General features: G+C 48.8%; 1 protein-coding gene and 1 long non-coding RNA gene across 20 annotated transcripts in view; one reads left to right on the top strand and one right to left on the bottom strand.

The window, feature by feature from the left end:
* Trerf1 (transcriptional regulating factor 1) overlaps window positions 1–23,661 on the top strand; it is a 223,987-nt gene that overhangs the window by 192,234 nt on the left and 8,092 nt on the right. For all 19 annotated transcript variants that reach the window (XM_040729488.1, XM_013115116.3, XM_040729487.1 and 16 more), the window contains 6 exons: window positions 807–873; window positions 2,264–2,403; window positions 2,518–2,621; window positions 4,652–4,727; window positions 13,082–13,170; window positions 17,495–17,608. In XM_040729488.1, the coding sequence (XP_040585422.1) occupies window positions 807–873; window positions 2,264–2,403; window positions 2,518–2,621; window positions 4,652–4,727; window positions 13,082–13,170; window positions 17,495–17,608 (590 nt within the window). The remainder of the gene's footprint in view (window positions 1–806; window positions 874–2,263; window positions 2,404–2,517; window positions 2,622–4,651; window positions 4,728–13,081; window positions 13,171–17,494; window positions 17,609–23,661) is intronic.
* Window positions 210–23,661, bottom strand: part of LOC110341300 — a 39,590-nt gene continuing 16,138 nt past the window's right edge. Inside the window, exon 5 of the long non-coding RNA XR_002383187.2 lies at window positions 210–2,691. This is a non-coding gene — a long non-coding RNA (uncharacterized LOC110341300). The remainder of the gene's footprint in view (window positions 2,692–23,661) is intronic.

Below are 23,661 nucleotides of genomic sequence, written 5' to 3'. Positions count from 1 at the left end.
CTGCCTTGGGTAGTCAGACAAGGTGCTTAAGATAAATATTTAATGCCGGACGTTGGTGGCGCACGCCTTTAATCCCAGCACTCGAGAGGCAGAGGCAGGCGGATCTCTGAGGCCAGCCTGGTCTACAAGAGCGAGTTCCAGGACAGCCTCCAAAGCCACAGAGAAACCCTGTCTCGAAAAACCAAACAAGACAAAACAAAACAAAAAGATAAATATTTAACATGTCAATGGGGGGGCCTTGGGTGTTATAGGCAAGAGTAAATCTTAATATTTAGCATGTTTTATAAAAAAATAACAGAACCAATCCTGACTCTGTAGGCAGCACACAGTGTAACTCCAACACCTCAGGAAACTGAGGCAGAAGGCTGGGGCAGCACAGGAAAACTCCATCTCCTCAGAGCTGGGGAGCACGGAAGGGAGGAGAGAGATCTTTGTAGCAGGCTTCTTTCTGGTTGCCTGGAAACCATGTAGCAGGACAACTTTCCCTCAGACTGTGTGAGAAACAGTTATCTTGCTCCCGTAGTCCCAAGCACTGGGTAGGCTGTGGTATAAAGCTGGGGTCAGGAAGTTCAAAACCAAACTGAGCTAAAGATCAAGACCCTTGTCGGGGGCTGAAGGAGGAGGAGAAGAGAAAGAAACAGGAAACCCCACGTATCCATCCAATCCTCTGGAACTTGGTTTGGGTTGGCTAGGAAAGAGCCTTGTTATTGCCGATTGGCTAATTACTGGTCAGCTGATCGCTCATTGTTCTCATGTCTTAGGAAGTTTTCTTTGTTGGCCAGTAAACCCTAGTTTCTGTGTTTCAGGCAGCATCGATGGCAGCAATGTGACAGTCACCCCAGGACCTGGAGAGCAGACTGTGGATGTTGAACCGTAAGGAAAAGCCGATTATTCTTCAGATTAAGAAATGGTCTGGAAGCTTCTAGAAGGGCAGTTAGTACTTCTGTAGTCAGTAGCCACTGAGAGGGGAGAGTTGTGGAAATGGTAGGAACATGACTTCTCTTGAGTACTATTGTTTCCTCATAGCTGCTAGCATTTCAGAGTCTTCTTAGGACTAGTTCATATCCCCAGTGACACTGTGCCCCCCCTCAATTTTATGTGCATTACTGCTGGATCCCATGGAACTGGAGTTAGACAGTTGTGAGCGGCCATGTGGGTGCTGGGAATTGAACCTGGGTCCTCCTGAAGAGCAGTCAGTGCCCTTACCCCTGGGCCATCTCTCCAACCCCTTGAGGGGCTCTCTCTTGGAGGTGCTTAGGTAGAAGTCTTCCAAAGGGCTTGTTGAGTGTTTGTCTCATTCATGACCTAAAGGAGGTTCAGCACCCATACACAGTGGTGGCTTAGACGTTCTGAGACCTCCAGCTCTGGGTACCTGAAACCTGGGATAGTGCGTATAATCACTACAGTGCCTCCATCTGGTACCCGAGACATGTCTGTCTGGAACATCAAGACTGCTCCCGGCTGAGTAACAGGCAGCTGTCTTATTCAGTGCAGACACGATAGACACGGGGTTGTTCACACCTGAGGCAGGTAAAAGTGGGCTGGCTTGTCATTTCATCACAGTGCTTAAAATGGTGGAAGTAATTGTTTATTTCTGGATTTTCCATCTAATATTTACCAACATGAGTTGATCTCAGATAGCTGTCGATAGAGAGGCACTGCTTTACCATGGAAGAGAAAGTGGTTCATCTCATGAATGAACTTAGAAAAGGGGCCTCGTGATACAGAAATTTGTAGAGTCCAGAGTCAGAAAGCTTGAGTGGACACCATTCTGGTTTTGATCTGTACTAGGTCAGTTTCCTAACGCCTTCGTTGGTTCCTTGAATGGCAATCGTGATTGCTGCCAACCAACCATGATTACTGCCTTGTTCATATCACAGACCTTCGTGAGCTTAGATGACATAATATATGGGAAAGAGGTCTAGAAGGGATAAATACATAAATTTTTACATTGTTGCACACACGTGCCCACTTCCAGTTCTGTGTTCTAGGCAACTCCTCTCTTGGAATTAGCTGTCTTCCATTCCAGTTTCAGGGAGCTGAGACTCTCCAGGCAAACGACTGCCTTGCCCCTACCCCAGCCCCCAGCATTAAAGATGTCTGTACTAGTGACAAGGCCTGGACTTGGAGGGCCATGCCACGAGGAGATGCTCCGGCATCCTTCTTGTGGGAGGAACTGCTTTCCCATGTCTTCGGTTCCTGACTGTGGCCCCTGGTCTAGGCCATCACAGTCAAGACCCCACTGTTTTTCTTGTCCTTAAAGACGCATCAACATTGGCTTGAGATTCCAAGCAGAGATCCCAGAACTGCAAGATGTCTCCGCCCTGGCTCAGGACACACACAAGGCCACACTAGTGTGGAAGCCGTGGCCTGAGCTGGAAAACCAGGCCCTCCAGCAACAAGGTACGGGCACGCAGGAGGAGCGGGGTGGCTGCTCTAGCAGGGACGTCTGACTCCAGGATGGGTGTGGCTTTTCATGGCACAGAACCTGATGCAGTGACTTCTTACTCTCAACAGTGGAGAACCTTCTGAACCTGTGCTGTTCCAGTGCACTGCCAGGCGGAGGGACCAATTCTGAATTTGCTTTGCACTCTCTCTTTGAGGCCAAAGGTGATGTGATGGTAAGGAAACTAGAGAAGGGAGAGGCTTTGTGGGTGTGTCATCTCAGTGAGGAGGTCCAGACCTGAAAGCCTACAGAAAAAAGAAAATCTCCAGTTAGACCACAGCTGACATGGTTCTGAATGGAGGCTGGAGAGATGGCTCAGCAGTTAAAAGCACTGGCGCTCTTCCAGAGGTCCTGAGTTCAATTCCCAGCAATCACAAGGCCGCTCACAACCATTTTTAATGGGATCTGGTGCCCTCTTCTGGCATGCAGACATACATTTAAAAAAAATACATAAATTTAAAAATTTAAACAAAAACAGTATTTAGAACCATGAAGCCATTTTCCCTGTCAAAGCTGACCATCTGTCTAGTCAGCCTTCACCACTGACCAGATGAGTCCATCTAGCCTCAGTTTCCCTTTTATAGACGTACAGGGTTCCTCCTAGTACGAGAACCGGGTTTCTGCTTTTGGATTGTATGAAAATACAGAAAATAAGTAAACGTGCCAACACTTCAGGTGTGATTTAGAATGTTCCAGTCTGCCTTTTGTGGTTAGTGCTGCTCTTGAACTTCCAACATAACTGTGGGAAAATCCTAAGGTGCTCACGGTGATTCACCAGATGGCAGTGGGGCTCTGCGCTCTGGATCTTTCTCTTTTTTCCCTGTTTTTATTATCTGTAACTGCCTGTGTGAATGTCTGTTCACCTCATGGGCGGTGTCAGCGGAGGCCAGGAGAGGCCATCAGGCCCCTGGCCCTGGAAGTACAGGCTTGTGATCCAGCGTGGGGGTGCTGGGAACTGAACCCAGGTCCTCTGGAAGAGCAGCCGGTGCTCGTAACCGCTGAGCCACCTCTCTATCAAAGATTCTTGGTTTCTAAGCAGCTCCTTAGAGATTCTGAATAGCAAAATTCCCCTGCCTTGCTCAGCCCAAACCCATCCACTGTGAGAGCTGCTGCTGCTTTTTCGTAAGGAAACAAAAACAAGTTGGGGGCTTTTCCAGAGGACCCGGGTTGAGCCCTGGCAACCATGAAGCAGTTCACAACTGTCTGTTACTCCAGTTCCAGCACAATCCAAGTCTGCTTTCGGGGCCACATGGACACCAGGCACACTCATGATGTACAGACTTGCATGTAGACGAAATACACATACACATAAAATATAGATAAATCTTACACACACACACCTGGATTGGGTGGCGTGTACTTGTAATCCCAGCGCTGGAGAGGCAAGCACTGGCAAATCCTTGGGTTTCACTAGCCAGCTGGCCTAGTCACTAGTCTAGTGATCTCCAGGCCAGTGAGAGATGCTATCTCAATGTGAGCAGCACTTGAGGAATGATGGCAAGCTGACATGTGACCTCCACATGCCCACACACACACACACACACACTTGCTGAAGAAGGCAGATCTGAAGGGTTTCCTTGGTGACACTCTGGAAGGACAGTATGTGGCACACTTATTCCTAATACAGCTGTTTTCATTCAATGATGAGACCTATGGTTTGTCTGTGAAACAGTCACCACCCACCCACTCCTTCCTCTCAAGCTCCTCCCGAGAGACTCGGCCTCCACTCAGACACCTCACTTCTCTGAAGCAAACGTGTCTGAGGAAGCACTTGAGTCTCTGCTGCTGCTGTTTGCTCTGTCTTGCCACTAGCTTCAGGCATGAACTAATGGGTTGGGGGTTAGCGTTAAAATGTTGGGGCCTGCCGAGCATTGGTGGCGCACGCCTTTAATCCCAGCACTTGGGAGGCAGAGGCAGGCGGATCTCTGTGAGTTTGAGACCAGCCTTGTGTACAGAGTGAGTTCCAGGACAGCCTCCAAAACAATACAGAGAAACCCTGTCTCAGAAAAAAAAAAAAAAAAAGAAAAGAAAAAGAGTTGGGTCCTGTTGGAGCTGACCAGAGAGTAATTCTCATTTTCACCATCTGCCCTGGGTTTCTTTCCAGCCCCACTGCAGTGCTGGCCCTGCTCTCCCCTGGGGCAGATGGGTGCTCTTCCCCAGGACGCACACATGACTGACTTTTGCCTGTTCTCTCTGAATCTGCAGGCTACCCTGGAGATGCTGCTGCTGCGGAAGCCAGTCAGGTTAAAATGTCATCCTTTAGCAAATTACCACTATGCCGGTAGGTGGCCAGGAAGCCTGTGCCCTGTTGCTTCCCAAGCGTGGGCAGCACACACACTTGTGTCATTTGTGAACACATAGATAACACTGGGTCTATTAGGCCATCACTGCCAGGCATGTGTCAGTGTAAGCAGCTGCCCCTTGTGAATGCTTTAAGACCTGGGAGACGGTGCCCAGGGGCTGCCCACAGGGCAGACAACTATAGCAGCCCCCATGGCTTTGGAATCTTTAAAGGTAGGTTCAGGCTTTGATCCCTGAGGCTCTAGACTGTCTATGGACTTGAATTTTTCCCACTCAGAATGAAGTTTCATCCCATCCTTTACAGACTATTTGTGATGACTAGAGCCAGTGTATGTAGCTCAGTGTTGAAGCATCCTCTAGCTACTGGGATTCACATTCTACAGCTGTTTACTGGGTATAGAGGAGTGTACTGAGCACAGGTACCTAAGAGTCTGGAGTGGGTGTGGGCTGGAGATGTAACTCACTGCTTGCCTAGGGTATACAAGATCCTGGGTTCTATTCCCAGTACCAAAAAAAAAAAAAAAAAACTACCCCAAGGCTAGGATAAAAACTTCATTAGGTGAGTGTCTGGTGTGTGTGTGTGTAGTAGTAGTAGTAGTAGTTGTTGTTGTTGTAGAAAACACCTTTAGATTTAAATGGATTAAGAAGGAAATAGGTTGAAGAGCCTGGAGCCATGACTTGAGGGTTCCACTGACTATGGAAATCCATGCGTTCTGTTGTCTCCAGTCTCTCCTTAGTTCTCCATTTCACAGTGGCTGGGTCTTCCATTGCCCTTGATTTTTTTTTAAGGGTTTGTGTGTGTGTGTGTGTGTGTGAGAGAGAGAGAGAGAGTGAGAGAGAGAGAGTGAGAGAGAGAGAGAGTACAATCCCCAAAGAAGTCAGAAGAGGGCACCAGATCCCCAAAGCTCGAGTTGAAGCAATTTTGAGTCACCTGATGGGTGCCGTGAACCAAACTCCTGCCCTTTGCAAGAGCAGCGTACACCATGGACCACTGGTGTCTCTCCAGTCCCTGCCCCTTGGTTCTTAATCATTTGAGGGTGTCTTTGGTGCCTTAGGCAGGCCTCCCCTAGGTAGAGGCTTAATGCATGGTCTTAGGGATCTGATAGCACTATTTCCAGTCCGTCACCAGGCAACCAAACACAGCCCGAAAGTGAAGGTTTCTTTTTTTTTTTTTTTTTTTTTTTTTTTTGGTTTTACGAGACAAGGTTTCTCTGTATTGTTTTGGAGGCTGTCGGTCCAGCCTGGCCTCGAACTCACAGAGATCCTCCTGCCTCTGCCTCCCGAGTGCTGGGATTAAAGCCATGCGCCACCACCGCCCGGCTGAAGGTTTCTTTACAGGTACCGGTCACCCACCATTTGACTCTCCCTTCATCCTGTCCTCCACTCATGAGTCAGCTTTGACAGCTGTTGTCACAAGGTAGAAAGGCCTCAAAGCTGTTTAAGTAGTGAGCCCAAAGACACCTCCCTATGGGTGGATTCCAGCTGACAGCAGCTGGAAGAAAGTACAAGCTCAAAATGGACAATGAGATAAAGGCATCACATGACCAGAGGAGCCAGCGTCATTTCCTGCCTGTGTGGGTAGAAAGATGTGGGAGCCTCCAGGCTGCCCCGAGAACTGTTTCGTCTCCTCTTCATTTCCAGCGCCATCTGCTGTCCATTAAACCCCATCGGACCCTCCCAACCCCCTGGATCCTGTCCCAAACTTCTCTGCACGATGGGTGGGACTGTGGGCTGGCTAAAAGAAGCTCCCAGCCACTGGCAGAGAGACGCTGTGCCCTTGGCCTCAGGTGACACTGCCTAGCAGACCCTGGGGTTGGTCATAGCCAGCTGTGAGCACTTCGTCTAGGACAGGGTTCCTGGCCAGTTGTTCCCAGTATGGTAAACAAGTGCTATTTCATTTTTATGTGCATCGTGACGTGAAAAGAACTGGAAAGCCTTGGACTAGACCACACCCACCCCAGCCCGGAGCAAACAAAACAGGAAAATGTTACCAAGAACTTAAAATCTTCTGAAATACATGAGCTTTTTGGATTGCTATTTAATCCTCCCTGACTCCTTCCCCCTCAGGTAGCTCAAGAGAAACTCTTGCTTTGAAATTATTTCAGCCCTTGGAGAGAAGAACTGGATATTACCATCACCTACATCTTCCAGTCAGTTGCTTTCTTTCTGGAAGTGATTATAACCCAAGCCTCAGAGAATATTCTAGAGTTATGAGAGATGGGGCAGAAGATACGGTCCCTAGAGTCAGGCACAAGTCCATGCCTTTATCAAATCCTGGGAGACAGCTCTTTGTTCCATCCTATGTCCCAGTCACCGTGCCATACTCTGGCCCTTCTCCGAATCTGGATCCTACATGTCACTGAATTCTGTCCCACCATAGCCCTGACCTGCCTTGGTCTTTGTGCCCAGAGCGGTTCTGTCGCTCCCGTTGGACAGCCAGCCTTGTTAGAACACTTCTAGTTCTCCTTTGGCTTCCAGCTCTGAGACTGTGAACCGCCAGACTCCTGGGATTTCGCTTTAGGCTTCTAGTTACTGTTCTCATTTGGTCTCCATTGCTGTGATAAAGCACTAACCAGTACCAACAGAGGGGAGGAAGGGGTCTGTTTGACTTCTATCTTACATTCTGTCATTGAGGAAGGCTAAAGCAGGAACCAGGAAGTAGGAACTGAAGCAGATCGTGGTGGAATAGTCTGCTTAATCTGGTCGTGCTTACACAGTCCAGGCCCACCTCACCAGGGATAGCACCGTCCACAGATTGGGGCCCTCCTCCATCAATTAGCAATTAAAATGGCTCATGACATGGTCACAGGCCAATCCGATGGAGGCAATCTTGTGTCAAGTTGACCAAAAGCCAGCTGGGATATCTGGAGAAGGAAGTCAGATCCAGGCTCTGCCATGCCCTGGAGATAAGACAGACAGCAAAGCAGGGTTCCTGAGCCGAGAGACACAAGCCTATAGGAACTCTTGTCCTTCACTCAGGACCGGGGAAGTGGGCATCTTGCCCAGAGCTGGGGAGCCTGTCTAGCATCCTCAGAACAGCTGTGCGATGCCTCCACAGCTCTGTTCACACCAGGACATCCACCCATGTACGGCTAGCAGGCTTCTCTCAGCACCCGTATTGGGTGGGGAGTGTCGCGCTTCAGGGGGCCATGGTGGAGAGGCACCTGGTGGTGGTCAGACAGCTGAAGCAGCCTAGATTTCTCCACAGAACAGCTCCTTGTGTAGATGTGTGGGATGGTAGAATTGGATCTAGCTTCTTCACAGGGTACATCGAAGACTTCTGCCGCATCCTACCACAACCACGAGCACCCTCTGGGTCCTCAAACCCTGCCTTGAGTTTTAAAAGGTGAATGAAAGCTGGGAGAGACATCCTCTCCATAAGGAACGACCCGGCCCTTGTCTTGGATGCTGCCCAAGATTAATAGAGACAGAATTATGTGCTTGCTAGAATCACTTTACAAAAAAAAAAAGTTGTGGATGCCTTTTTGCTTTTTAAACTGTATAGTGGACTTCTCGTGGCAGGACTCAAGTCATTACCTTCCCTGTTACCTCACCTGACACAGCATTTGCATAGAAAATGTTCAGTGACAAGTTCAAAATGTGGGTTCAGATTGAGGCTTCCTTCCTTCCTTTCTGCACCTAGAAGAACCTGGAGAAGTGACCTGCATCCACGGGAAATTGACTTCACTTGCATTCGACACTGCATGACCCTGAAGTCTGCTAGAAAGCCTGCCGTTTTCTGTAGCAAGCATGTCTTTCTGCCGTAACCACAAGAACGACATCAATAAAAGTTTGTTTTTTAATCCCCAAAAGAAGCCAGGTAGACCTTCTGAAAAGATACTGTGTCCAAGTTTTCTCTACCCCAGGAATGTCTGCTTTTAATTGCCTGGATTTGCTATAGATTGCCCCCAAATTAGCCACCGTCCAGAGCCTGTTTCCCAGCAACCAAAGCTCTGTGCATTTTTCCTCTAGATACTACTCCAGTGCCCATCTCATCCAGTTAATTAGGCTCTCTGTCATTAGCCTTAATCGGCTTGTTAGGGACCCTGCTGATAATAGCCCAATAGCCAGGAACCCCAGGCGGAAGAAGTGAGTGGGGGGCGTCAGCCCACTAACCCCACTTGCCAGCTAAGGGGGGCGGGGCTCTTACAGAGAGGCCGGGCTGTGAGAACGCAGGCACCGAGTTCCAGAGTTCTGGCAGGGACAGGCAGCCCTGTGGTAGCCACATATCAGAGGGACAGTGCATGGCCCATAGCCTGCGCTGCTACAAGTGACCAATAAAGACACCGAACATCTATTGAGCTCCTACCTATGACTGAGCAGTTTCGGTCTCAGTGAACTGGCTACCGTCCCAATTCAAGGGTAAAGAAACCAAGTGGACTTCCCTGCTGTCACAGAAGGAAGAAATTCCAGGGCACCTTCACAGCTGAAGCTCTCCTGACAAAAGTCACCCTAGTGATGTCAGATGCTCAGATGTCACTTATAAGATTTCAGTCCAAGGCCCGGGGTGGCGCTTCACCTCCTGTGGGTAGCCCTCGTCTCTAGAGGCCATCTCTGGTTGTGTGGATTCATTGTCGGGCACATGCACATAGAAATATACATGCAAGCGCTGTTCTTTCCACTGTAGCGCACACTCTAGGACTGGACAAGATCGCTCGTGCTTCCCTGTCACTGTAGCCTCCAAGTAAGAGTGACACGAAAAGAAAGGAAGCCGCCATCGCACCTCTTTCCTGGAAGGGGGTATGTCTGTGATGGAAGACCTCATTGCAGAACAACATCCCAAGATATGCCCCCCCAAGAGGTCTTCTTTCTTCTCGAAGTGTGGGCCTGCTGCCTAGCAGAGGGATCAGCCAGCCTTGTGGACACACAGAGGAGTGGATGTCTCAAAAGGATGCGGAGCTGGGAAGTTAGCCCTGCTCTTGGGGCCAACAGAGAGATGTGAGCCCAGCAGGGGTAAGTGTAGCCTGCATAGGTATGCCGCTGGCTCGAGCAGACTGGACGACCCTGCCCGTGTCTCTGTGATCTCAAGCTGGGAAGCATCCTCACTGATCTGCTTGAGGGTGGGTGTTATCAGCATCGGGTGCTTCATCTGAGGGAGCATCAAGAGCCACCATCCTTGGCCTGCAGGGGCAGCAAAATACCCCCTGCTGTGACTGAGCTGTGCAACAGGACAGTATCATCTTCTGACACTGTCTGATTCTTTCGCCTCTGCTGTTTTGATGGACGCCTGAAAGGAACCACGGCTGTTCTGTGGTCATTCAGCTAAAGTTGCTCTCTCCTCCTTTCAACCTCTGCAGCAGAGAGAGGAGCTGAAAACCCATCCACCGCCCCCCCTACCAGACCCAGAACGCTGGGCACAACCTGAGGAACATTATGCAATGGCTAAAAGGCACAGATGTTCCCGCCTCCCTTCACACATGTTCAGGTCCCTTCACCCCAGCTGTGGTCTGCACGGACCATGAAGTCAGGCTTTGCAGATGCTTCTCCACAGCATTCCCTTCAAAACTGTAAAAATGCAACCTTGCAAACAAAAGGAAATGAGTGGCTACTCCGCTTTCAGAGGCTTGAACCAGCCAGCCGGACTATGACCCGTTCAGTCTAGAGCCAGAGCTCTCGGCTGGGAGACCCACCAAAGATTTATGTGGGCAGGATGTTTATTTCAGACACCTGCACCTACATCACTAAGCCGCAGGCTTCCTCAACAGTCCTAGGATGGCTGCCCACCCAGAGCAGCTGCTCTGCATTCACTGATCTTGCATATGCTTAAATGGAAACACTATACAGATTGCCTGTGCTTAAGGCCTAGCAGCTGGCCAGAGTAGAATGGAAACCTTGGACCTCCCTGCCCTAGCTAGGAGTAAAGATGCTATGGGGGTCAGGTGTGGTGGCACATACCTGTAATTCCAGCACCTTGGAGGTGGAGGCGGAGGCAGACTTCTGTAGGAGGCCAGCTTGGTCTTCATAGTGAGTTCCAGGCTAGCCATGTGCCATCCAGGAATCAAAGATGGAGAGAATTTGGGAGCCAAAGGAACAGTGTTGTCTTCTGTATAACCAACATGGTGACTGAACCTTCCCTAGTGCACCCAGAACCAAGAGCCCTGTGTTTTCTGTGGCTGTAATGAAATGCTTGGGGTTCAGTGGTTAGGTGTCCTCTGGTAAGGACTGCCTTACGGTATACAGGTGGCGCCCTCTGGTAAGGACTGCCTTACCGTATACAGGTGGTGCCCTCTTTGCAAACTAAGAGGGAACTGACTGTGGAGGTGGCTAGGCCCCACCTCTCAAAGATCACCCCTCAACACCAGCACCCCAGGGACCACAATAATAGCCTAATGCTAGGAGTACATGTAACAAGAAGCTTTCCTTGCTAGCCTTTCTCTGAGACAAGTACACACTTAAACCCATCCAAACCACAGCAGGCCTCCTGCCCGCCATGTGGGCTTATTCTCTCACTCTGAGTAAACCAGTCTCCATTGTGAAGTCAGTCTCCCAGCAAATCCTATTGTGCAACGAAGGAAAAACCATTGGTCAAGTTTGAACAGCAAGACAAGCACTTTTGTCCCAACAGCCTGAAAATCTGCTAACTGTCGCCACTCATCTCTTCAGCCTAATGTTCTTCCCCTCTCCTGAAACCTAGACCCAAACCATGCTAGAAAGACCCGTTTCCTCATCTGTAAAGTAGGACAGGTCAGTGATGAGCATTACAAGGTTGTTAGTGAAACCCAATGACTAAAAGATACAAAGTACTTCACACCCGAGACATAGCGAACATTCTAAATGGCAGCTTCCTTTAGAGTGTGTGTGCACGCCTGTGTGCGTGTGTTTCATGCATGGGACATGCAAAAGTCATAAAAGGACAGGGTATCTTCCTGCATCCCTCTCCCCCCTATCGTTTGGGACAAGGTCTCTTTCTGAACCTGAGGCTTACTGTATCGGCCAGTGACATTGCAGAATCCACCTGGCTCTGCCTCCAGCATAGGATTGTGTGGGACACACATGCTTTAACATGAGTGCTGGGAATTTGAACTCGGGTCGCCCTGTTTTCACAGCAAGCTCCCGTATGTTCTGAGCCATCCCGCAGGCCCTGATAGCTCTTTTCCCAGGCCTTGCATAGCACACACCTAATAAACACACTTGTTAAGTGAATGAGTGGACGAAGTCTATTTTTGTCCATGAGTTTGCACTTGACTTTCTGCCCTAGAAGCCCCTACTATCTCTTTCTTGCCTCACTGACTTATGTGTTACCTATAAAACTCAAATCTGATATTTTTTTCTACCTCATGGCCTTTCCTGCTGCCCTGGCCCTAACCTGAATGCAATATTCCTTCTGTGTCCCACTTAAAAGCTCATTTACCAACATGGTTGTAACTGTCATCTTGAATACCGCGGCCTTTGGCCTTTGTAAGGGTGAAGACAGTGAACCTAACCACACCCTGAGAATTGCTTACGCTCATAAAATAATAATTAGGTGAAAGCTATAGATATGCTACACCAATGAGTGCTCATTCTCCCAGCTGTCAAGCTGGGGCCCTTTGTATGGGTCTTTTGTTTGGGTTTGGTTTGGTTCTTTTGAGACAAGGTTCTCTGTGTAGTCCTGGCTGTCCTGAAACTCACTCTGTAGACCAGGCTAGCCTCGAACTCACAGAGATCCACCTACCTCTGCCTCCTGAGTACTGGGATTAAAGGCGTGTGCCATCACCACCTGGCCCATATGGGATTGTTTCTAGCCTTCACAAAAATCTAATTACTAATGGGGGCAGTTCTAGTTGTTGCCACTCATTGATTACAAACTTGAAGTGTTGAGTTGAGTGACTTGCTGAGTGTTGAATCAGAATCAGGACTTCTAACTACTGACTGCTGTTTTTTGTTTTTTGTTTTTTTTTTAAAGCAAGGCTTTACTGTGTAGCCCAGGCTGGCATTGGGCTCTTGGCCCTCCCGCTTCCTCCTGCTGGGGTTACAGGCACTGTTCAAAGCTCTACACTAGCTTTTCATTCAAACATGAATTTCATATTTATTGCCCCTTTTTCTAGACAGTTGGATCTTGACTTAGACCAAGTGAATGTTCAGAGAACTGGGTTCTGCTCTTTTTATTTTTCTTGTTTGGGGACAGAATCTCACGTAGCACAGGTTAGCCTTATATTCGCTATATAGCCCAGGCTAGGGTGGAACTCCTCAATCTCCTGCCACCTCTTCCTCCTCCTGAGTTGTGGGATGGTGGACATGTACCACCACCATACTAGACTTTTACTCTGGAGAAAGAGAGACAGAGACACACAGAGAGACAGAGACACAGACAGAGAGAGCACGGTCCCTAATGAAAGTTCTGTTTTGTTCCAGGTTCTGACAAGTGGACATCTCTAGAAAGAAAACTGTTTAATAAAGCATTGGCCACTTACAGCAAGGACTTTATTTTTGTACAGAAGATGGTAAGCCTCTTTTCCTACTGCTCATTTGAAAGGAACTTTGAGGTTCTGGACATCACCTTAGTGATATGTTTTCGTTTATTGCTTTTATAACATTCTCACGAAAGGCCTGTCTTCCACCGTCATGGAGAATGATGGTGGTCACTACAGGGGTGGCATGGAGCTGGGGTGGGGTGAGGAGGTGATGGAGCTGGGGTGGGGTGAGGAGGTGATGGAGCTGGGGTGGGGTGAAGGAGGTGATGGAGCTGGGGTGGGGTGATGGGGGTGATAGGTAAAGTACACAGATTATTAAGACTCTGCAGTATTAAGGTTTCTGTGTGTGTGTGTGTTCACATGTGTGTATGCACACATATGTGCAAGTATGTTGAGGTCAGGGGCTAACCTTGGATATTGTTCCTCAGATACTTTCGCTTCTCCCCCCCCCCCAAGACAGGGTTTCTCTGTGGCTTTGGAGCCTGTCCTGGAACTAGCTCTTGTAGACCAGGCTGGTCTCACACTCACAGAGATCCTCCTGCATCTGCCTCCCAAGTGCTGGGATTAAAGGCGTGTGCCACCACTGCCCGGAGATACTTTCTCTTCTTACTGGTTTATTTTTATTGTATGTGTATGAAAGTTTGTCTGCATGTATATATGGACACTGCATGTATGTCTGGTGCCCACAGAGTCAGGAAGAAGGTAACGGATCTCCTGGAACTAGAATTCCGGAGAGTTGTGAGCCACTATGTGGGCGCTGAGCATCGAGCTGGGTCCCCTGCAAGAGCAGCCAGTGCTCTCAGCCACTGAGCAGGCTACGCTGACTGCCCCTCCCCAGGCTGTGCTTATCAGTGTGCTCCACCATGCCTGTCTCTTGTGTGGGCCCTTGGGATTGAACTTGGGTCCTCTTGCTTACAAGTAAAGCATCTTACTAGCCACTCTTCCTCCTCAGCCCCTGGGTTTCTGTTTTAACGGATATGTGTCAGATGTGCAATTCTTTCAGAACAATTAGAATTGGAGCTGAGTCCCAACCTCATAGTTTACTGTGTATCTAGGCAAGTGATCGAATTTCTGATGGCATTTTCCCAGGACATTGTAGAGGTAGGGAGTATGTGGCCTTCCCTTACCTAGTGTCAGGATTTCTGGAGTCAGATCCCATAGTCATGATAGGAATGACAAAAAATAATAATAATAATTGCCAAGCATGGTGGCACACACCTTTAATCTCAGTACTCTGGAGGCAGAGGTAGGTGGGTCTCTGTTGCATTCAGTGCCAACCTGGTCTACATGGCAAGCTACAGGCCATCTTGGGCTACATAGTGAGATACTGTCTCAAAAACAACAGCAATGCCCCCCCAAAAGAGGGGAGTGATAACTATATAGCATTTTATAGAATACAGACAGAAGGAACCTTCCAGGATTACAATATAGCTCAGTAACAGAATGCCTTTCTACCATTCATGAGGCCCTAGATTCAAAAGGGAAAATAAAAAGAAGAGATAAGACACCCACAGAGGAACTCATAGTTTAATAGAAAACAAATTTCATAGGCTTTAATTGGCTGAGAGTGGTTTAGACAAAAAAAAAAATCCAAAATGTTTCAAAGTATTTCAATAGCTTTATAAAGAAAAGAGGCCACCATTTGATACCTAATGGCTATGCATGTACCTGTAACCCCACTGTTTTGGAGGCAGAGACAGGAAGGTCAGTGGAGTCTGCTGAATGCTGAGTGGGCTCCAGGTTCACCAAGAGACCATGTCTTAAAGAAACAAGGCAGCGAGCACCAGAGTGGAACACCTGGCATCCTCCTGTCTCTGTCTGTCCCTCCCTCCCTCCCCCCCCTCTCTCTCACACACACACACATACACACACACACACACACACACACCTACTGCTTCCCAGGGTAGTATCCCTCGAGACCTACTGACCTTTACTGAGAGGCCCCAGCCCCATTTTAGCAACTTCTCACTCTGTAGACCAGGCTGGCCTAGAACTCACAGAGATTTACCTGCTTCTACTTCCCAAGTGCTGTCAATCCTGACAAGCCCCGCTTCTTAGAGGTGTCACACCTGACCCTGGGGACAAGCCACACTGGAACTGTAGCTCTCTGCCTGCACCTCAGTTCTTAAGGACCCTGCCGTGGGTGCCATAACTAGTTGCTGTGCAGTGTTTACAAGCCAGCGCCATTTTTTACCCAAGGGCTCTTTGGGACAGCATCTCGTCCCTCAGGCGGGGAGCACGCGTAGTGATTCCAAGCGGCAGGCAGACACTGAAGAAGGCAAGCAACACTTCTGGTGCCCTCGTCTCATCGAGTAGGTGGCTGTGTAACCCCTTCCATCTCCATACCAGGGTGACGGAACCCCACCTGAGCATAGAGGTCTATGAACTAAGCCAAGGAGGGCTTCACTCCAAAACATATGTGCAGGTTGAGCATCCCTAATGGAAGACCTAAAATCCGGAATGCTCTGAGGGTTTAGAGCAGCTGATTTTCAAGTGAGAAACTGCAGCCAGGAAAGGTTGTGCAGTGTGTAAATCCAAGCCTGAAGCTCCTGGTCCTGTGTGCGTGCATGTGTGTGTGTGTATTTAGTTATGTTGTTTATGAAGAGTTGAGGCCAGAGGACAGCTTGTAGCAGTGAGTTCTCTCCTCCCACCACGTGGGTCCCAAGGACTAAACTTGGGCTTGACAGCACACACTTTTACCCACTGAGTCAGCTCCTGTATCCCGGGCTGTCTCCCTACTCAGTATGTATCCAAGGATGATGCCTGGTCCTCCTGCCTGCACCCCCTGAGAACTGGGATTACAGGCATGTGCTATCACTGGCCTGAAGCATCTTGGGTAAGAGATACCTCGCTTCTTTGGGGCTCACAGGGCACAGCTGGCCCCTGCGTTAGGGAGGCTCTTGCACCTACAGTGCTTAGTCTGTTGCTGAGGACTCGTTCATAAATAGGTTTGGGTTGGTTTTGAGACAGGGTCTCTCATAGCCCAGGCTAACCTGGAACTGGCTATGTAGCTAAGTCTGAACTTGAACTTCTGATCCCTTGGCCCCATTTACAAATGCTGGGATTACAGGTGTGCACGACACCTACATCATAAATAGGTTTTGAGAGTCATCAAGACGGTTGAGCACTTCAGCCTTTTAAATGGAAAAGCATTTATTTTGCAGCATAGAAAGAGATGGCTGAGCCAGGTGGTGGAGGCGCACGCCTTTAATCCCAGCACTCGGGAGGCAGAGGCAGGAGGATCTCTTGAGTTCAAGGCCAGGCTGGACCGACAGCCTCCAAAACAATACAGAGAAACCCTGTGTCGTAAAAAAAAAAAAAAAAAGAGAGATGGCTGAGCTGGGCATTGGTGGCCCACGCCTTTAATCCCAGCACTTGGGAGGCAGAGGCTGGTGGATCTCTGTCAGTTCAAGACCAGCCAGGTCTACAGGGTGAGTTCCAGGACAGTCTCCAAAGCCACAGAGAAACCCTGTCTTGAAAAACCAAAAAAATAAAAAAATAAAAATAAATAAAATAAAAAATAAAAAGGAAAGAAAGAGAGGTCTGCAGACCGCTCTATAGGCCTCCAAGCTGTGTCACGGAGGCAGAGGTTGTGACGTCACAGAACAGAGTTTATGGAGTGCTCACTTCCTCTTGTGAGGAAAACATGGTGGAAGGAAGAATATGCATTTGTGCTGTTGTTATCATCTGCATAAAGATTTCTGGAATGAGACCTAAGGTAAATGGATAATACGGGGTCAGTTAGATGGCTCGAGGAGCTTGCTGCCAAGCCCAACAACATGAGTTCAATCCCCAGGACTCACATGGTGAGAGGTGTCCCACAAGTTGTCCTCTGACCTCCACACATGTGTGGACACACTCAAGAAAATACACATGAGCTGGGCGGTGGTGGCACACACCTTTAATCCCAGCACGCGGGAGGCAGAGGCAGGCGGATCTCAGTGAGTTTGAGACCAACATGGTCTACAAAGCAACTTCCAGGACAGTTAGGGCTGTTATACAGAGAAACCCTGTCTTGAGAAAAAAAGAAAAGAAAATACAAATGAATAAATGTTACAATTTTTTTTTAAAGAAATGATTAGGAGAACCTACTTGTGTTGCAACTGTCCAGGGTAAAAAAAAAAAAAATGGAAAGAATAGTTCCTGCTGTTTTGTTTTGGTTTTGTCTTCGTTATCTAAGAAAGACTCTCACCATGTAGTCTAGTCCTGGCTGGCCTGGAACTCAGTCTGTGGACCAGGTTAGCCTTGAACTCTCAGAGATGGGCATGCCTCTACCTATTACAGAATTATATGTTCCACAAAGCTTGCCTACCATCTAGTGCTGGAGCTAATCGCAGGTGCGCTTTCTTGGCAGGTGAAGTCCAAGACAGTGGCTCAGTGCGTGGAGTACTACTACACTTGGAAGAAGATAATGCGGTTAGGGAGGAGACACCGGACACGCCTGGCGGAGATCATTGATGACTGCATGGTGAGTGATGTACTCGCTTGGCTCCTCTGCCTCTGCCCCCACTCTGCCCCTGGGCTAGTAGTGACTGGTGTGTTTCAGCTTTCCCGGACAGCAACTAGGAAAAGTGGCAGAGTCCCTGCTCACCTGTGAGACTTAGGACTTGATCCCTGGGAGTAGGCAGAAGGAAGGCATCCCCCGGTTCGGGCTGTAACCCTTCCTTTAGTAAAAGATGTAATTGCTTCGTATTTCTAAGCAGGCAGGAGGGCCCACTCTTGGCTTGGCTGACTTATAGGAAGGTGTCCTCACCTCCTCTGAGCCTTTCATGTCACAGGTGTCATTGGCCTGAGAACATAACATGGGGGGGTCTCTGCAGCCCCTATGGCCAGTAGAGCAACAATGTGCAGGGGGCAAGACAGTGGTTCAGCTCAACACGACGCAGGAGCCAGCGTCAGTTCAAACTTCGGGAGTCTGACCTAAGTAGTTTTTTAGCATAGCTAAGCACAGCACAGTTTAGTGAAAACTCTCCTGGTGACAATTAACTCAGTTCTGTGTAACAAACTTTGTAAAGCACATGTAACAAGTTCCATGAAGATGGGCTCTACAGATTGACCACATGGGACATTGCCCATAAAAAAAGGTTCTGTAGATTGACCAGCTCATGATAAGGATATGGGGAAGAATCCAGTATCCTTTCTGCCACACAGATAGCACAAAGGTCACCGGGCTATTCACCACGTCTCTTCCCAGCCTTCTGGGTGGGTAACAAGTTAGTCATCCCTTCTTTTAAAAACATAGCCCTGTGTGTTTAATGTTCTTAGTTCCACTAGTGCTTATTGGTGAGCACAAGGACCTGCCCCTGCCACAGTAATACACCTCAGAAAGGTGGAGGGGTTCTGGGATTTCGTGGCATGAGCAAGGGGCACTTTGACCTGTAGGTAGTAACATGAAGCCACTGAAGAGCCACTGAGTGAGTGTGGATGATTCCAGTCCCTGTATCAGCATCTGCTATGGGCGTCGATGTCCTTTAGTAGAGACAGTCCAGGCTCACCTTCATATTCTATCCCTGAGACCTAAGGCGGAAGCTGAAAATGTGGCTCAGGTGGTGGACTGCCTGTCTAGCATGCACAAAGCCCTGAGTTTGAATCCCAGCACTGCATAAACCTGGGTGTGGTGGCACTCACTTGTCGTGCCAGCTCTCAGGTGGTGACAAGAAAAATCAGAAGGTTTGGGTTGTTTGGTTACATAATTCATGGCTAACCTGGACTATAGAGGACCTGAGTTTGGCTCCCAAGACCCAAATGCGGAGGGCTCACAACTGCACGGAACCTCCGTCTCCACGGGATCAGTTTCCTCTCCTAGACTTCTGTGACACCTGCTTTCACATGTACACACACTAAATATTTTATAGCCAAGAGTGGTGGCACACACCTTTAATCTCAGCACTTGGGGTGGGGATGGGGAGGCGGGGAACAGAGGCAGGCAGATCTCTGAGTTCGAGGCCAGCCTGATCTACAGAGTGAATTCCAGGACAGCCAACGCTAGACAGAGAGACCCGATCTCAAAAAAAACAAAATAAAGTCAGTCAGTCTATCTTTTAAAAATGAATGCATCAAATGAGAGAGAAAGGAAAAAAAGAAGGACAAAACAGCCTCCTACGGTTTAGTCAACTGAAAGCAATTAAATGCTACCACATAAACACCAGTGTATGGGCTGGAGAGGCAGCTCAGTAGGTGAGAGCACGGGCTGCTATTGCAGAGGACTGGGTTAGGTTCCCTGAACTCCCTCGGTGACTCACAGCTGTCTCTAACTCCAGGCTCAGGGGATGCAGTGCCCTCCTCTGGCCTCCTCAAGCATCGGGCACAAACATGGTACACGTACAAACATACCGGCAAAACACTCACGCACATCATGTAATTGTCTTATGCGGTTGAAGAAAGCATGTATTGAGAATGAGGAGACACACACATGCACCAGACATGCAGAGACAAAGACCCTCTGCAGAGGGCGACTCAGGAAGCCAAAAAGTCCCTAATTTCCCCCTTAACGTTTAAACAGCAGTGTGTGTGGGTGTCAGCAGTCAAGATGCTAAGTGGTGTCTGCCTCCCCCTTCCCCCACCACTCACAGGACATAGTCTAGTTGGGATGATGTCATGCTTACAATGAAAGCTTGACCATGAATTCCAGCAGTATTTGAGAACAATATAAGATGAGTGAGAACCAGGAAGTCTTAGAACTGCAAAAGGATGCTCAGTTTCACTGGCTGCAGCCCCAGAAGGAGGCTTGCCCAGTGTCACCAAGCCATGCTGTCCACATGAGTAGAACAGACAGGAATCATGGGAAATGCCAGCCTTACAGCTAGGACCTTGTTCCCTGCTGAACTGGAAAGTGGGACAGATGATTTCAGTGATTTGGAAAGCCCCTTTTGTTTCTGGAATGCTCCAAACCATGTCAATGCTGTGTTTGGGAAAAAGACAAAATCAGATATCAGGGACTGGGGAGGGGGCTCAGAGGTTAAAGTGCTTGCCCTGCAAGTGTGAGGACCAGAGTTTGGGTCCCCAGAACCCATGTAAACGTCATTGGAGCATGGCTACATAGCCATGATTGTAATGTTCAGGATGCTCAGACATCGGGGACCCTGTAGCCACATCTGAGCTCTGCCTCAATGGACATGGTGGAGAGTGATAGAGGAAGGCTCCTCACACCAGCCTCAGGCTTCCACACACATGCACATGAGGGAAAATCACACGATGTGGTCTGCTAAGACCACATCATTTCCCAAGTTCTGGTGTAACAAGGCCTACGGACAGTGCCCAGGGAAATACTTGTAATGATCCTCGCTAAATATTTGTCCAATGAAACGAACATTTTTCTGAGACAGGCAGGAGTCACCGGTCCATAGTAGCATCCCTCTGTGAACTCTGGAGGGAGACGGAGTGAGCAAAAGGACTGCAGCTAGAGAGACGTTATCACTCCATGCAGACATGCCATCTTGGCCAGTGAACGTTAATGGAGGAGAGGCAGGCCACAGTGCAGCATCGGTTGAGAAGTGGAGAAGGCCCCACACCTCCTGGCTCGCTGACAACCAGCCAGCATGAGGCTGGACCAGTAGCGTCCACACCCTGGTCCCTTGAATGTTCTGGGAAAGCAAAAGGCTTATATGAAAAGATGACTCAGGCCCATAAAAACAGTCTTTGTTTAGGAGTCGTGGTTCCAGCTTCCCCTTCGGCTCTGGGAGTAGTCGAGCACCAGTCGTCAAGAAGAAACAGAACCCTGGAGGACAGGGTCGGATACAGAAGGCCCAGCCCTGGCACATGGTCCCGTTCCTTGGTGTCTTATTCAAGGGCAAATGAGGGGCCAGCAAGATGGCAGAGCAGGCAAAGGTGCTTGCTGCCAAGCCTGCTGATCTGAGTTCCATCACTAGGACCACTAGATAGAGGAGAGAACCCACTACTAAAAGTTGTCCTCTGACCTTAACACGTGGGTCTTGCATGGTATGGTATGTGGGTGAGTGTACACACACACTCTCTCTCTCTGAAAGGCAAGTGAGCATCTCTCACAGAGGACTTCTGAGGGAGCTCGGGGACGGTTGAGGACCTAAAGGGTCAGTAAGGACTGCTTCTGCCGGTGGTCGGGTGGATGCAGCATGGTTACCTGCTCAGCAGGACAGTGTGAGACCCACCTGGGCCATCAATGGCCCTGTCTCTTAGAGGAAGGTCACAGCAAAAGTGTGTCTCCCACCTTGCTTTTAGAGTCCTGGTCTCACTGGGATGGATCCAGATCTCGCTAGTGAGGTTTGGCTGGCTGTCTCCACCTTCACAACTCTGGGATTACAGGCATATGCTACCAAGCCAAGCTTTCTCAGTAGATTCTGGGACTAGAACAAACACTTTCCCAGCTGAGCTGTCTCCCAGCCCCTCCGTTGAGTTTCTTTGTCAGCTGTATGGGCTTAGGAATGACTTTCTGATTTGCGTAATAAAGAAATCTGTACAGAGTTTGGGAGAATTGGAAGTCTTCAGGGGCAGGGGAGGGTGCCTGATTGACACCACACATTTAACACCTTTTCTTCATTTCTTCATTGCTGTCAAGAGCAACCCTGACGCTGAGATGTAAGTCTCTGGCAGATTCGGGCTGAAAGTCTGTATCCGTTTCCCTGTTTCTTGAAGCATGGGTATAAAAGCACCGTCCCCCACGAGGAGCTCTTGGTATGCAGAGTCTAGGGTCGGGCACTATGTCAAATACGGTTCCTCAGGCTGGAGAGATGGCTGGAGGGTTCAGAGCACTGGCTGCTCCCTCAGAGAAGCTGGGGTTTAGTTCCAGCACCCACAGAAGGCTGCCCACAATTGCCTGTAACTGCAGATACAGAGGGTCTAACACCCTCTTCTGGCTTCTGCAGGCAGGGCATGCTAGTAGCATACACACACACACACACACACACACACACACACACACACACTTATATCCAGATGTAATTGTGTACACACATGTGCATGTATCTCCCTCCCCCTCCCTCCCCTATGCCTGCCTGATTTCCATCTGAAGTCGCTCTAAAGGCTTCTGTCTGCAGGGCACCGTAAAATGACCAGCATGTAGCTACAGAGTGCTACATGTTAGGTTTGGTCCTCCTATCTCTGCATCTCTGAGTCACTGAGTCTGGTGATAAATACACTGTGAACTTGTACAGATTGCCAACTGAAATAAAAACCCATCTGAACTCCTGAAATGTGCATAGCACCATAGAGTCTAATTCAATCTGTAACTCTGTGGCTACATGAAATGTGTCTTCAGAGTTCTTACGCCAGTAGATAGCATTGTGAGAAAACTAATTACAGTGAGTACCATGGAGCAAACGCCATTGTTATTAAAAGTTTTATTATGAAGCATGTTTCATAAATGCCAAACTGGAGACCAGGTTCCACTTACGAACTGAGATTACAAAGCCCCAGTTCTTTGAAAGTAGGCATTTGCCGTCTTGCCTGAGACTCTGGATTTGAAAGGTCATGGGTACATACTGGAAGAAGGCACCTATGTAAAATCAACCTGTGTGCTCTGAACTAACAAGGGCCCTTATTCTAGAAACTACTCCACAATAGGTACTGGGCCTGTTCAAGTTCGCACTGACCGCATACTCATTACTGGTCAATAGCTGGCTGTAAACATACCTTGCCAATGCAGCCTCTTGAATATGTGTCTATGTGGAGTTCCCTGTGACTAGCACTGAAACAGGGAACCATGGTAACTGCCTCAGGTTGGCTGGTATTATCTCCGTCATTCTCCAACAACCCTCCCCTAAATCAGAACTGTAGAGAGGCCACATATGGTATTGTACACTTGTAATCCCAGCACTCAGAAGATAGAGGCACAAATTATCTATGAGTTATTCCAGCTTGGAATACATACATAGTGAATTTTAGACCAGTTTGGACTATGGAGTGGCACTTGGTCTTAAAGTGGGAGGAGAGAGAAGGGGCTGGAGAGATGGCTCAGTGGTTAAGAGCACTCGCTGCTCTTCCAGAGGACCTGAGTTTGATTCCTAGCTCCTCACAGCAGCCTTTACCTCCAGCTCCAGGAGATCTGAAGCTTCTGACTTTCAAGGACACCCACATGCACATACTCACATGCAAGGACATACACATAATTTTAAAAAATGCCAGGTGTGGTATCACACACCTTTAATCCCAGCACTTGGGAGGCAGAGGCAGGTGGATCTCTGTACGTTCAAGGTCAGCCTGGTCTACAGAGTGGGTTAGGGCAGCCAGAGTTATGTAGTGATGAGACCTTGCTTTAAAAAATTAAAAATAACACATGAGAGAGGAAACCTGTGGTTTCTGGATTCAGAGTGCCACTGTTCTCAGAAATCTTTATTCTTCTTGGAAATTCTTGCTTCTAGATTGTGAGAATCAAAATGCTTGCCTAGAGCTACATGGCTCAGGAGACAAGCAAACTGGAGCTCGCCCACTATAACAGAGTAGTATACGGGCCTGGCAGACAAGTATAACAGAGTAGTATACAGGACGGGCCTGGCAGACAAGTGGCCGTTGGACCGACAGCTGGGCGTGCCTTCTACGTCCTCATTT

This window comes from Mesocricetus auratus, unplaced genomic scaffold (assembly GCF_017639785.1).
Source record: "Mesocricetus auratus isolate SY011 unplaced genomic scaffold, BCM_Maur_2.0 Super-Scaffold_100021, whole genome shotgun sequence".
NCBI lineage: Eukaryota > Metazoa > Chordata > Mammalia > Rodentia > Cricetidae > Mesocricetus > Mesocricetus auratus.
The sequence above is the reverse complement of the archived record's forward strand: the minus strand, read 5'-3'. Positions and strand labels throughout refer to the sequence as shown.